Source organism: Fukomys damarensis, unplaced genomic scaffold (genome assembly GCF_012274545.1).
Source record: "Fukomys damarensis isolate Sample0158 unplaced genomic scaffold, DMR_v1.0_HiC HiC_scaffold_16, whole genome shotgun sequence".
Taxonomy (NCBI): Eukaryota; Metazoa; Chordata; class Mammalia; order Rodentia; family Bathyergidae; genus Fukomys; species Fukomys damarensis.
The window spans coordinates 55,966,331-55,982,337 of record NW_022900928.1 but is presented as its reverse complement, the minus strand read 5'-3'; the positions used below and the strand labels follow the sequence as shown (position 1 = coordinate 55,982,337).

Here is a 16,007-nt window from a genome sequence, read left to right as displayed (position 1 = left end):
TTTCCCCTTGTCCCTGCCCTCCCTTCATTTCCTCCTCCCCTCCCCCTTTACAAATACTTTATTTCCATTTTTTCATTTTTTTCTTTTCCTTTATTCCCTTTCCCCTACCCTTCTCACTTTCCCTACACCTTTAGCCCTTTTCTTCCTATTTCACATTGTTAATTATCTCATTAGGATCTTGTGTACTATTAGAGTTTTTCACACCAGAGAAACTATTCAGTATTTACACGTGTGACTTATTTATTTCACTTAGGAGTATATCCTCAAAATGTATCCATTTTCCTATGAATGAATCTAATTTCTTATTCTTTATGGCTGAGTAGTATTCCATTTTATAGAAAAACCACATCATCTTTATCCAGTCCTGGTTAGTTTCTAACCTAATTTTTTTTCACTATTTATTTATATTTTTAAGTTTACGCCAGTCTGAATTACTTTAAATTTCCTCAAAATTCCATGGTCCTTCTTTCTATAAGTGTTGTAGCTACTTTTCTTGTTTCTCAGTGAAATACCTGACACCCATGAGTTTGTAGAGTTTCAGTCCATAGTTTGCTGGCTCAAGGCAGGGTGGCATGGCAGAGGAGCATCGCAGATGAGAAATAGTTCATGTCAGAACAGGGAGGAGGCAGGCAGCAAGCCTCTCTTTCCCTTTTATCCTGTCCAGTCTACAAGCCTTTTGGATGGTGCCACCCACAACTAGAACAATGCTAACCCAATCAATAAACTAATTTAGTTATCACCCCCTTAATCCACATTCATGCACGCTAGATCCAGCCTCTTCTGTCAAGCCCCGCCTATGGGTGCACATATAGAAACAAGCCATAAATGTAAGGTTTTATGAGCATGCTGGGCATATTTGTACCCCTCTTCCTCAAGAAAACTGAGCTAATTTCTGCTCAATCTTAGGTCTAAGACTGCATATATTCCCTCTTCTGGGAAGTCTTTGATACTTTTGTGTGAGAGAAGTTTATATTCTTTTTGGGGGTTTTAGTACTTTTTATCTTCACATCATGTTAGATAATATTGTCTGTATTCCTTACTGTATCATAAGATAGCAAGGGCTGAGTCAGGATTATTATACATTAAACACAATTCTAAAATATGGTAAGTATTAAATAAAAAACATTGAATGCAAGTTAAAGAATGGTGTGTCTTAAGAATGTTTTAAGTGATTTTTCAGGGTTACAATCAGGGTTTTGGACTTATTATTTATTAATTTTTTTGTGGTGGGCTTTATTTTACATTTTAAACTCTGAAAATGTTTTGTTGTAGTCTAAACTACTTGAAAGAGAATTGAATCCATATTGGAAGGATGGTGGGACAGGTCTTCCATCAGAAGACTGTGGTGTATCATCAGTTACTAAAGGTACTCCTCTGTTTTGGTTGTGTACATACACATAGGCATTTCTTGTTTTTGGTACTGGGGACCTTGTGCTTGTGAGACAGGTGGTGGCACCACTGAGCTAAATTCCTGGCCCAATAGGCATTTCTTGTAATATGGTATTCCTAAGGGAATGACCCAAGTTTATCATTGATAAAGTATTTACAGTCTTTTTGTTATTAGTATTTGGGAGAAAATGGATTATATAGTTTTACACTTGTTTTTATATAATACTTTCCGATAAGAATTTGTCTTGTGCTGAGCATGGTGGCACACACCCATAATCCCAGCACTTAGGGCAAGGGATCACCTTGAGTTTAAGGCCAGCCTGAACTAAATTAAACCTTGGGCCTTCACCCTAAGCTACTTTTACCTTATTTTTATTTTTATTTTTATTTTATTATTTACTTTGAGTCAGAGTCTTGCTAAATTACTGAGCTGCCCAGACTTGAACTTGGGATCCTCCTGCCTTAGCCTCTCAGCATGAACCACCACACCTAGACTGAATTTCTGTTTCAAATATGATTTTGTGAGGATATAATAATTAAAAAATTTTTTTGCTTTGTAAAAGATACTGTGTCTATGAATTTCATGAAAATAGTAATGTATAAATAAAGATACAGTTTCATATCTTCATAAATTCCTACTTTGTCAGCAATCACAAAATTTGTATTGATCTTAGGAGAATACTGTTATTTTCCAGCAGATGGAGACAAAATATATGTGTCACATAAGCATATTTGTTGCATTAAAAGTTTACTGAATTATGATTATTAATCCATTATACCATAAAAATATTGTAAATTATGATGCCATCTTTCATTTTAGCGATTTATCAGTAGGGTATTCTCTAGCTCTTTATTAATAATCCAATTTCATTTTTGATAAAATTTTTTATATCAATCCCTAGAACAACCTCATTGGCTCCTTTATAATTACATCACTGAAGTTATTAGTAATTATAAGTTTACTTTTTGCAGAAATGTATCTCTGCTGGGTTAAGTTTTAGTAACTGTTATCATACAAGGTTCTCTTTGAAATATAGTCTTATAGAAATTTATGGGTTAGGGGAATAGTAAGTTAGACAAATTTTATGATCTGTACTTCTCCAATTTCTAATGTCAAGTCAGTCAGTAAACAGAATTGACAGACCCAGTCCTTGAGTTGTTGGCATGGAGTCAGCAGGTTCTTAAACCTGAGGGTAGACTTACCTGGAGTTGGAGTTCTACCTTAGGCAGTATCTGTTATTTGGTAGAAATAGCAGACTCCAAGACCTTTTAGAGAGTCTCTATTCACATACTTTCACTACTTCCCTTTCCCATGTTACATTTATTTAGAAGGAAGGAAAATGACAGTTCTGTCAGAGGCTCAGTTCTTGAATTGAAATTAAGTTTTAAAATGATCTGTAGGTTTTATTGCATGTATAGCTAGTGTTAGCCATTCTGTTTAGACCAACGGTAGGAATGAAACAGGCACCTAAAATCTTAAGAAGGTGAAGGTGACAGTGTTGTCAGGTTTTGGAATCAGTCTACTTTGGATTAAAGTTTGTTATTTCTACTTTTAAAATATGTGATTTTTGAGAAAGATTTGTGGTTTTGGGAAAGTTTCCTGACTTTCTGAGCCCACTCTATTCATTTGTAGTAGGTGATGATGATAGTCTGTCTGTCCATCCATCTTTCTATCCCTCCTTCCCTCTCTCCCTCTCTCCCTGTCTCTTCCTTCTTTTTTCCTTCTCTTCTTTCCTCCCTCCCTCCTTTCCTTTCTTCCTCCCTTCCTTCCTCCTCCTTTTCTTTCTCCCCTCTTCCTTCTTCTCTCCCTCCCCTCCTTCTCCCCCACTCCTGTTTTTTGAGATAGAGTCTTTCTAAGTTCCGCAGGCTGGGCTTGAACTTGTAGTCTTCCTGCCTCAGTCTCCCAGAGTGTTAGGATTATAGGTGTGCACCACTATGCCTGGCAGTTGTTCTCTTAAATAGTTATTGAGAAGGTTAAAGTAGGAGATCTTTTCACACAGGACCTGGTATATAGTGAGTACGCAGTGATAGTGATGTCAAATTCTTGTTCTGTGATTTAATGTTTTGGAAAGCTTTATCAAGAGTTTCTTGGTAGTATCTGACATACCATATTTTCAGTAATTAATTCATTAATCTTAATTTTTTTTCTTAGGGAAAACTAAGTGGAACAACCATTTCCAGAGCTCAGACAAAATTATTTAAAATCATATTTTGGTAATATGTTTGATATCCTTCTGTACTCACTCTTTTAAATTGAAATTTTCTTCAAGATAGTATTATTGTTTCCTTCTTTATAGTGACAAAGTTTTATAGTCTGCACATTATAGGTACCCAAATATTTAGAATTTGAAGTATGCTTATATTTTTGTATATTCAAATAAAATATTCAGTTTTATACTTTGGAAGTTAGAAAAAATATATATATTAACTTTATGATAGTCATATAAAAAGTAACCTTACATTTCTTCTGTTTGGAATTTAGTCTCAGGAATAGAGGATGGTGGATTAAGCTGGCTAAGAAAATCTTACCAAAGAATGAAAGAACAAGCTGAAAAACAAAATAGAAAATTTGAGGATATTGTAGCCGAAAGATATGGAGTAAGTATCTGCATAAGGACATATTATTTTTTTAGTTATATGAAAAATTAAGTGTCTTTAACTTTGTTTTGTGCCATGAAACACTTTTGAATTGAACTGATAGTAAATCTTTTATATTTATACTGTTAAAGTCATTTATTTTTTTTTATGTAGCATGTTTGTATTGACATAGTGCATGCAAAAATAAAATGTGTGTGTATTAATATAAAAATAACATTTTCTTATTTTAAGGAAATTTAAATAATGTTCCTACATTACCCTCCTTAGTGCACTTCTGGAGATGCCATTCTTAAAAGTTTGGTATGTTCCAGAGGCTGTATATTGTAGTTTTGGCATTTTCCAAAGTTGTTTTTTTAAATTATTATTTTTTAAAGTGTGCACATACTCTTGAAAACAATGTAGCTATGTAACAATATATGATATTTTAGAACCAGCTTACTTTCTTTCCTTTTTAGATAATGTGTCATCCATCCACCCTGATCTGTGTGTGTACAGTCATATTTAAGTATTATTTTCTTCTCTGGTACAGTTTTTTTTTAAAGAATGTAGTTTTGAGTTGGAGATTCAGGAATTAGGGATATTTTTGTATGTGCAACACCCACTCTCCTGAGACTATTAGATAGAGTATGTCCTTCTGATCTGGAAAATCAGTTGGGGAAAATTGTCTTGTGTACTTTTAATTTTTATGAATGTCCTTCTTCCATCATCTTTGCTCTTTCTTACAGTACTTGTACATGCAGGTTATGATGTAGAACCAATTGTTCTTGTGTCTTTTTTTCTTGTAACTTATATCTGTGTATCATTTCCTAAACTATAGAGAATACCTAGGCGAATTGGGTTTTTAATGCTTCTTATTCTGTTTTTTTATATCTTGGCATTTTCGGTGACATACAGTTTTCATTTATTAGACTTTCTTGTTTTGAACTACTTTTTTCATGAGAGTCTGTTTTACCAACAGGGTAGCCTCTTGAATCTTACCACCCAGTCAGAATTATTTATTTTTTTAAAAAATTGTAACTCCACTATATTCTGTATGTTGTGTTATGCAGAACATTTGGTTTAAGAAGCACCACTTTTGAGATATTTTTGGTTATTTGATAATTTTTCATTGTTTACTTATACTTTTTAGAGTATTTTAATGGAGGGTGACTGTATGGGTTAACCCCTCCTACCCATCTTGGTGGGTTTTCTTTCCTTGTGCCTCTTGGCAGTGGGTCATGGCACAGTGGCATGTGAAGGACACATCACTGAACATTTCATAATTTTTGGTATGTTATTTTTTTTCCTTGTAGTCAATGGAAATATTTCAGTTGAAATTAGAAGAAGCTGAAAAAACTGCATCCAAAAATGAAGATTCTAGACAAGAACGATGGAGGAAACCAACGTATTCAGATAAAGTACAAAATAGTCAAGAAAAAAAATTAGACTTAGTAAAATATAATAAAAGTTCAAGAGATAAGTGTGGTACAACAGAGATTGCAGATAGTACCAATAATGATAAATTTAGGGGTAGTGAAAGAGACAGGAGATATGAGTCTTTAGAATCACATAGAAGAGAATTCAGTCCAAAGCAAAATCAAGAGTTCACTTCTCCGGGAAATTTGAGGCCTAAATTCTTAAGACCATCTGATGATGATGAACCGTCCTCTCATAGCAAGGCTAGAGATTTTGAGCCATGTAGTTCATCAACATTAGTAGCTCAGGGTTCTTTGCAGTGTGGTTTCCGAAAACCCATGGAAAACATTGAAGAAAGATTGACATTTTGGAGTGGATCTGATGGGAGAGGAGACAAGAAACATTCAAGTAAAAAGCCATTGGAAACAATTAGCAGTGCTGATTCTCGACACATTCGTAGAGACATGGGAGAAAAATTACCAGCTGAGAATGTGAGAGATAACCCTCCAACGAGAGAACATTTGCCGGCCCCAAAGTCTACATTTGCTGGGTATTTTATTATTTGTTTTTTAAACCAATAAATCACTATTTAGATCATGAAGATTCAAAGAAATGACCTTCATTAGACTTATCTGTTATTAGTTCTATTTCTTAAAATTGATAGACTACAAAAAATAAGATATGTAGTTTTTTTTGGTACCAGGGATCAAACTCAGGACCTCTCACTTGCCAGGCAGGTGCTGTGCCACTGAACTACACCCCCAGCCCAAGATAACGCAGTTTTACTAATATAATCCAACAGTTTCATTTTATGGATTGCATTTTATTTTACAGTTTTATTTAACAAAGAGCTAAAAGAATTCAGTAGCTATATATATATTTTTGGTACTGGAGATCTAACTCGGGACGTTGCACTTGCGAGGCCAGTGGCAGAACCACTGAGCTAAATCCCTGGCCCCACAGTAGCTGTATTTCCTCAAATTTTATTGCTGTTTACAATTTAAAAAGCTGAATGGAGCTGGGTGTGGTGGTACAGGCCTTTAATCCCAGCACTGGGTTGGGGGTTGCTGAGGCAGGAAGATTACTGCAAGTTCTAGGCTAGCCTGGCCTACTTAATGAGTTCAAGGCCAGCCTGAATGAACTGCACAGCAAGACCCTTAAGGAAACTACCCTATTGTTAAATCATAAATACTGTATGTGTACAGGAGGTATAGAAAACTAAAGAGAAATTTGCTATCATAGCCCACATATGTAGTGACAAATATATGCTGGAGATCTTGTAAATGTGAATTATGGGGTAGTTTTGTAGAGAAGGAAGAATCCACTCTGAGCAGTTGATAGATTTCAAACATAACATTAGATTTATAGCTGAAATATTGGTATGATAGTGATTGTGTTAATAATTATTAGGAAAAGAGATACCGATTACTGGTTTTGTTATTGCTGTATCTGTTGTATTTATGTAGGGCTGAATCAGAAGATGAAGAAACCCAGACTGAATGGAATCAACCCTGGGAAAACTTGATTTAGCCGTAGAACTGGTCTTGTTGGAGATAGAAATAAAAAATATGTATCCAAAGAAAATGACAGCTTATACTTTGCTGATCATTAAATTATGTTAAAAGTACTACCAAATGAGTGAGACACTATGGTAATAGGTTTTAGGAAGTGTAAAAATCAATGGTAACAATAGGTATAAACATTGTGGTTTGGGATGGTGGTGTCTTTGGTAAATTGCTTTTCTTAATGACTGTCCAGAGCAGTAGTTTATAGGCACAGTGTATAATTTTCAGGAAGAGTAATCTGGCAAATTCTGGACTGCAGGATGGAGCCCCACTAAACTGGAACACTAAAGGCTTTCTTTCTTGAAAACTGGAAGTGAAATTTATTGTATTGAGTGAATGAATGTGGCAAGGATTAGAGAATGTCTGTAGCTCTGTGTATATGTAATTGCTAAATCCCCAGGCATTATTTGAGGTACGTCAGGTGGTGGACTATTTTTGCTTTCCAGTTACTGTTATCTGTAGGGTTGTCATAGCATTTAGGTAATCTATAGGTCTTGATTTCTGTGAATGTTCAAGCAGTCTTAATACTATTAGCATTCCATCTAGTTATCTTAATTGCTTCATATTTGCGTATTTTATTTAAATTGTGAGTGTCTGATAGATAATACTATAAAACAGGCATTCACCAAAAGCATTTTTTTTGTCTGAAGACAGTGTTTGTTAGTTTTGTTGATTAGGATGTTAAAGCTCTTTGCAGCTTTCCATAAATTTTGTGATTGATAGGGAATAAAAAAAAAATCTAATACTCATCTACATATATATGAAAGAAAAAGTTATCATTGAGCATATAGAGTAATGTTAAGTGAACGATGACATTAGGACCTTGAAGCATGCTTGGTAAGATTCAGAGAAAGATTGTTAGAGTCTGTTAATGTTATTTTGGGAATATGTTGAATTAAAAAAGTGCTGAAACTCTAGAGTGCTTTAGAACCAGTGAATTTTAGAATTTGGAAGAAAAATTATAGAACTAACTAGAACTGGAAGAATCACAGTCTGAGCCCTGCATTTTGCACATGTAGAAATCAGGGAATTGAGGTAATGACTTACGCAGTGTCATACACATGACTTGCACAGTGTCATGTAATTGGGATAACTAGGTTAGTGCATTAGTTATCTTCTCTGCCTCTGAGGCACAATAGCTAACACCCAGAATTTAAAGGAGAAAAGGTTTAATTTGGCTCATGATACCATGAGATTCAGTCCATGGTCAGCTGACTGCTGACATAGAAACATCATGGTGGAAGGGCCTTGTAGAGCAAAGGTGCTTAGTTCATGGAGGATGGGAAAACAATTGGGGAATAGTATTGGACAAGAAGGGGCCAGGGATCAATAAAGTACTCAAGATTATGCCTTCATGACTCACCCAGACACTTCACTAATCCCCTGGTGGCTCCCAAGCCAATCAAGTTGACACAGCTAAGCCTGTCACAGTGAATAATTAAAAAAAAAAAAAAAAGCAATTCTCTTGTAATAATTGTATGTACTTATGAGACAAGACCTTGTTGTTTACCTTAAATTCAAATTTGAGAATTAGGTGTTTTATTTGACAGGTATTTAGATAATACTTTAACCATGTCCTCAGTCAGTGATTTTTTACGAGAGATAGATATTTGATTCTACTGTGCTTACATGAGAATGGCTGTTCCTCTAATTCTTTGCTGATAGTATTGTTGAACTTTTAAAAAATCTTTGCCAAATTCATATTTGGTTGAGAAACATGTTTCTTTTGATTTTTATTTAAGTATGAGTAAAGTTAACTATACTTTTAATGTCAATGTTTATTATTTCTTGTTTATTAGTCATGTTTTTGTACTTTATGTTGTTTTTATTAGCAAGAACTCCTTATACTTGTCATGCATTATAGTTTTTTTCACCATTTGTAGTTTTCTTTTTTCCTTTTTTCACTTTTGCTTTTTAATATGATGAACTTTATCATTTTTTCTTTGTTCTTTCTGGATTTTGTGATTATCTTAAGTGGCAGGAAAATAACTGCTAGTGCTTATGTGATTAAAACTTTAAGCTTATTACTCTTAGAGAATGTATTTATATATGTTTTTATTTTGTTACAAAATATATTAGCTAAATACTTTCAGGAGTTTGACATCAAATGTAGAACTTATATTAAAAATTAATGTGATGTTATTAGGTTAGATTTTATAAATTAACTTAGTCCTTTAATATATAACAAAACCCCTTTTGATGTCATTCTTGGCAGTTTGCTGTTATAGCCCAGAAATGCAACAGAAGGATGCCAGGTTCTCAAGGCTTTCAGCATAGCGATAAGATCCCTAGGGAGGGGAGAAAATAGAATAAATAGCAAGAAAAAAATAATTAAAGAGATAACTGTGAACACTGCCAGTAGGAGAATAATTGCAGTGTACTTGAAGTTTTTGAAATGTCATTGGGTTGGAGTCCTTTTAATTACTTCTTTCTAAAAAGATTTTAGCCAATGTTTTGTGTGTGTGTGTGTGTGTGTGTTTAAAGATAGTACATTTTAGTTGGAAAATTGGAGTTGGGTTTTAGAAATTATAAAAGTGATAAAATATAGCCATAGTCTAGGGAAATGAGAAATGTAGAATAATTATAGATGTCATGGTCATGTTTCTTTCAAAGCATCTACCTAGAGAAAGTAGGGAAGAGTTTGTTCCAGTTATCTTCTTGAAACTCAGGATCAGCTGGGCATGGTAGTACCCACTTGTAATCCCAGCACTCAGGATGCTGAGGCAGGAGGATCATCATGAGTTCAAGGCCAGCCTGGGCTACATAGTGAGTTTAAGGCCAATCTGAACTACATGGTGAGACCCTGTCTCAAGAAACCAATAAAGGGTGGGGGATTTAGTTCTGGTTTCACTGCCTGCCGTGCAAGCACAAGGTCCCGAGTTCAATCCTTGGTACCAAAAAATGAAACAAAACACACACACAAAAGCAAGCAAGCAAGCAAGCAAGCATGCAAGTAAGTAAGAAAAAAAGAGACATTTGTGAGCATCAGATGGACTTTAACTACTTCATGGTCTTCCTTTGAGTGAATTAAAACTTACATCCTGAGATGTGGGGAAAAGGGGAGTTTTTCAGCAAAAGAAAGAGTAAAATAACAAAGATATGTCCTTTGGGTGAACAATAATAGAGGTTTTTGGCAACTAATCGAGAATATTGTCATTGTAAAAGAGGTAGAAGCCAGATTTCAGTCATGTAAATTATGATTACGAGTTACAAGATGGCACAGATAGGAAGCATATATGGGGATCATCTCACTTTTTCTTAAGTTCTTATATTTTAGTGACAAGGAATGAGTACTTGCTTTAGAAGAAGCTAAACATGTTAACAGTTGAGAGCTATTGGTCAATTGAACAAGATCTTGGAAGTTACTATGCGTCAGTGTGGGATCCAGTTTACTCATACAAATAGGAGGATTAGCCATGGCTAGAAAGGTTTAACAAAAGAGGAAAATGTGTCTAGAGATTATGAGTGGGAAGAGAAAAAATTTAGAAATTCTTTCTTGGTGATTTAGGTCAATGTTTTCCGATGTATAATGTCTAGAATTGGTAATTCTCTTGGTCTCATTGAGGACCACAAGGAGTTTTGTAACTTTGAGTGGCAAGATGAGGGAAGAGTATTGCAACAATTTGGTTCACATACATACAGGTATCGAAATTGAGATGGCCTCTCCTTATTCTCCTTATGGCTTTGTTATTGATTTTAGTTTATTTTTACACCCGCATTTTGAGGATCCTTCAAAACAAAATTGTTGGTCCATGTGCAGCTCATATTTCTCATAAGCAAACCAACTTTCACTCATTTTCAAATTTGAAAAAAACTGTCTGGATCAGTATAAGAAGGAATGGAGTAAAAAGTGGTGTTTATTTTTGGATTAAAGATAGCACTTCATACCTTTAGAATGACTCATGTATTTGATCTTCCATTTATCTTATATTTTCTGAATGCTTTTATTTACTAGATCTGGTGGTATAAAAATAATTATAACAAATTTTCTTTTAAGGAATTCTTATTATGGGAGAAGCAGTCATATAGATAATTTAAATAGATAATGGTACATAAAGTACAATACAAGTACAAGTAGAAGTATAGGTATTTACAGTTAAGAGTAGTAATGCTTTGGAAGGGGCAGTGAGCTCTTCTGGGATAATATTATGGAACTTGGATTCAGGAATGTTGTGGACAAAGTTGTGAGTCTTTCTGAAGGATGAACTTATTTGTAAGTAGGAAATGATAACCAACTTGGAGGGAGAAACTGGAGATATGAGAACAGCATATTGTAACTAAGCGTATGCAAGTGGTAGTTTAGAATGTGTGATGTGTTGCCTTCCTGAGAACAGGGTATATCTCCTTCTGGTCTGTTTCTCTAAATCCTAATAGAGTGCTTAGCATATAATAGCTTCTGAATAATTTGTAAAATATGGTTGAGTAAGAGGAAGACTGATGGAATGTTGTAAGTATTGCCTTGTAAATGGCCCTAGAAGTAATGCTGATGAGTTAGATATTTTTTAATGAGTGGAAAGAAATAATTTCAAGTATTATAAACCAATAATATTTATATTTTGAAAAGAGTCCAGAGATAGTGTGAAGGTTAAACTGAAAAAATGGAATAGATTGCGGTAAGTACTTTGATTAGGAGACTGTAGTTTACAAGAAGTTCTGAATCAAAGGAATGAATATAAAAAAGGAGAGGAGGAACTTGAGTTCTCATCCATGAGCCAGTGATGAAGCTTTTGAAAAGCTAAGAAAAGATTTGGTTACTTTCTTTTTTTGTTTATTCAAGTAAATTTTATTTTATCCCATCCCCCAAGCCCCGCCATGTATAAAAGCTTTGTTTCAATTTTTTCTTCTATTTTCAGTTTCTTGTCGCTTCCTTTTTCCCTCCCTCCTCATTCTCCTTCCCATTTGAACACTTTCTTCCCATTTCCCAACACTGATTATACACCTCAGTCCTTATTTCTTCATTGCTTCTCACACTAGAGAAACAATGCAGTATTTAAATGTGTGTCTGATGTATTTCACTGAAGAGTATGGTCTCAAGGTCCATTCATTTAGCTATAAATGTCTGAAGTTCATCCTTCTTTAGGGCAGGATAGTACTCCATTTTATAAAAAAACCACATCCTCTCTCTCCATTCATCAGTTGATGGGCATTTGGGCTGTTTCCAAGATTTAACTATTACAAACTGTGCTACTATAAACATGGGTGTGCATGTATTGCTGTGGTATGATGTTTTTAATTTTTTCAGGAAGATACCACGAAGAGGTATAGCTGGCCAAAAGAACTACTTTTAGTTCTTTGAGAAATCTCCACATTGATCTCCACAGTGGTTACACTAGTCTACATTCACACCAGCAGTGGAGAAGGGATCCTTTTTTCCATGGCCCCTCCAGCGTTTGTTATTGGCTGATTTCTTGATAGCAGCCATTCTTTCTAGGGTGAGATGGAATCTCAGCATTGTTTCAACAGTTTCTTTAAATACATGTTACCACAGGACTTGTGATAACAGGAAATAAGTAGGACATAAAAAGATGTAGAAATATTTAGTGTGAGGATATATTTTTGACAAGGAATGATTTTGTATGGTAAGATTTGCCCTACCAGATTTAAAACAGAAAGATGAGGACAAAACCAGCACATTAAATACAAAATGGTGTGTGGAAGAGCTTTATGAAAGGAAATGTTTGTTTTTTGCTCTTCTTGGTTTTGTTAAACCTATGAGTTAATAATCCTTTTAATCTTTTGTTGGCTCAAATGTGGCTAAAAGGGCTTTGACACTTTCTCTCATAGACCACTTCCTCTCCATTGTAGGACCAGATAAGATGAACAACTGGAAAAGCATCCTACTAATGAGGGACAGTGAAAATTATAGTTAATCAGTGATGCTTTTCAGATTCGTAAGGACAAGGGGGAATATAGGGAAAACACAAGAGTTGTAAAAGTAAATGAAGTCACTTGTGTCAGCCTTACCAAAAGGTAACACAGGTAGGAGGTTTCAAAGGAAAGGTTCTTAGGTATGAGTAACTGATAGGGCTGTTACAAAGGACTGTGCTAAGATCATAACTTTGTTCTGAATAAACTTGATCTTCATTTAACAGTCCTGCCATTGGAGAATCTGGATCTTAACATTCACAGGCAAAGAACCTTATAGTAGGGGTAGATGCATAACCAGGGCATATCCTTCATAACCTGGAGAATTCCCGAGGATGTAAATGATGAAGGTAGTGATACATATTCTACTTTGTATCACTGTTTAGCTGTCCCGTGGGCCTTGACCGGTTGCTGAGGCTGTGTGGCACACTGTAGCATACCAAGGTCCTCATAGTATCTTGAGTGACAATCTTTGCCAAGATCAGCAGATTTCATCAGAAGGATGGGATGGGATCTGGTTACTTTCTTGTACTTGCACAGCTTTAGGCATTTTTTTTTTTTTTTTTTTTTTTTTTTTTTTTTGTAGTTGCAAGGCAGGTACTGTGCTGCTAAGCTAAATCCCCGGCCCCAGGCATTCTTAGTTTTAACGTTTTTTGTTGTTAATGTTGAAGGAGAATTCATCATGGGATTTTAGGTATGGTGAATGTAGAACTGGTTGGAAGATTCTCCTGTGACTCAGTAATTGACTCTCAGTAACAAAGGGAACAAATAATTGTTGAGGGTAGATACTTTTGAATGTCATGTTACGCAGTTACTGTAATTATACTTCTATACTTAGTTCTGATAATACGAAAGTAGATGTTAATCATTTTCTTTATTTTATAGCCTTGGGAAGGTTAAGGTAACTTGTTCAGCAAAGTTAGTGCAGAGTCTGGATTTGAACCCATAGCGGTCTGACTCAAACCACTTTTCTTATAATACTAAGTGGAACTTAACATTTCTTGCAAGGTAGAAGGAAACAACTGGCATTATAAAGACATAACTTGTAGTATTTGAAGAAGGGTTTGTATTAGAAACTCCGAATTTGATTAGTTGTCTGTAGATATTTATATTTCATTTTTACTCATATCTTTTAATAGGCATGGATCTTTTTTTATGTAGATATTTGATATAGTAGTTTGTGTTAATATAAATATCCCTAAAACCTCTTTCCTCAAAAGAAGTGATGACTTGAAGAAAGGCTTTTGTCCTTCATTCTTCTGATTTTATTAAATTTATATTTGCTTGCAAGATGGTTTATCCTTTGAAAACAGTTTAGGTGGAAATCTTGTGTGGAATGGTCATATAGCAAAAGTCTGGAGAAATATTAGGGAAACCACTTTAGACATTTTACCTTCCTCAGTTTTATCTTCTTAGCTAATTGATGTTGAGATTAAAAAGTCGATGAACTAGACATAATTTCTTTCTTTCCTTCCTTCCTTCCTCCTTTCTTTCTTTCTTTCTTTCTTTCTTTCTTTCTTTCTTTCTTTCTTTCTTTCTTTCTTGTAATGGGGATTGAACTTGGGACCTTGTGCTTGTGAAGCAGGCAGTGGAACCACTGAGCTAAATCCTCAGCCTAGACATAATTTCATTGGAAAGAAATATCTGATCAGGTGCTTGAGTACTTGGAAAGTAAAAAAAAAGGCAGAAAAGGAAGAAGGAAAGGCAGCAAAGAAGTTTCTCACTTAGGAAACAGTAGTTTGAAAGGTAGACCATAGCTTAGGAAGACTTAATGTGAACAAAATTGAACTGATTCCCTTTGGAAAGGGTGTGAACTGTGGTTATTTTATTTTACATAATACAAATGGTTCACTAATATCTATAATTTTTACCTAATGGATAAGTATTGTTTATTTTCAAAGCAGAGTATAACAAAGAAGGCAAATTGAGAAAAAGTTTGTTGATTATGAGGTAAAAAATTACAGAAATATGTTTGAACTGACAATTCAAGTAAATAAAATTTGTAATACAATGAAAATGACATGTACCTTAGAATTTAGTTTGAAAAACAATTACTGAAAAAAATTTCATGTAAAAAGTATGACTTATGATAGAAGCAATTACTCAATCCATAGAGGTAATTAAAGTTATAATGTTCTTCTGATCATGCTTATCCAGTGTCCCCATTTGTTTTAATTGCTTTTAAAATATAGATTGAAAGAAATGAGGAGAAAGAAAATAACATTACTTTCTAATGGCGCCTCAAACACTTTAGGTTTCTTAGTCTGTACACCAGAGTGTTGCCTTTCTAGTTCATGTGTTTCCATTTTGATTTTTTATTGTTTCTTGTATTCTGTTAATACTGGGTTTAATTTGCTTTTCTTTTTCTCCTTTCTTAGGTGCAAACTGAGATTTTTCTCTCTCTTTTTTTAGTATATTCTCCCTTTAAGTAATGCTTTTGTGGTATTTCACACATTCTGACATATTGCATTTATATTTTTGTTCAGTTCAAAATTCTTTGTAATTTCATTTTGATTCTTTCTTGACCTTTTGGTTACTTTATAGGAATGTTGCTCAATTTTCAAATAGTTGAGGATTTTCTGAAGACACTTTTAATGATTTCCAGTTTAATTTCTTTGTGGTCAGAGAATGCAGTTTGTGTGATCTATCCTTTTGTATTTATTGAGACTGATTTTATGGCTCTGAATATGGTCTCTTTTGGCAAAGGTTTTGTATGTACTTGGAAAGAATGTATTATTGATGCTAAGTAGAGTGTTACTGGAATGGCTATCAGGCCATTTAATTGATGAAGTTTTCCATATTCTTGCCAGTTTTCTCTTTATTCTCAGGTATGACAGAGAGGTGTGAAAATGTATGATTTTAATTGTAGATTTTTCTACATTGCACGTCTGTCAGATTTTGCGTTGTTCTGAAGCTCTATTATTAGTTGCATAAACATTTAGGGCTTCATATGTACTTTTGGTGAATTACTCGTTTTTCTTATGAAATGACCCTTTTTGTCCTTATTAATATTTTTTTGGCTATGTACTGTAATTTGTCTAATGTTAATGTAGACATTTCAATTTTATTTTGTCAGTCAGTGTGTATTTTTTTCCATTCTTTTATGTGTAACATATTTATGTCTTTATAGTTCCAGGATATTTTTTATAGTTGACTTTTGCTTTTTTTTTTTTTTTTTTTTTTTTTTGGTTTTTG

The 16,007-nt window shown here is 34.3% G+C and overlaps 1 protein-coding gene across 3 annotated transcripts in view; it reads left to right on the top strand.

The window, feature by feature from the left end:
- Cwf19l2 (CWF19 like cell cycle control factor 2) overlaps positions 1 to 16,007 on the top strand; it is a 125,784-nt gene that overhangs the window by 25,260 nt on the left and 84,517 nt on the right. For all 3 annotated transcript variants that reach the window (XR_004517464.1, XM_033764306.1, XM_010610625.3), the window contains exons 6-8: positions 1,273 to 1,366; positions 3,872 to 3,987; positions 5,280 to 5,932. Coding sequence is in view for 2 of the 3 variants with exons in the window: in XM_033764306.1 (XP_033620197.1) it covers positions 1,273 to 1,366; positions 3,872 to 3,987; positions 5,280 to 5,932 (863 nt within the window). In the remaining variant the exon portion in view is untranslated. The remainder of the gene's footprint in view (positions 1 to 1,272; positions 1,367 to 3,871; positions 3,988 to 5,279; positions 5,933 to 16,007) is intronic.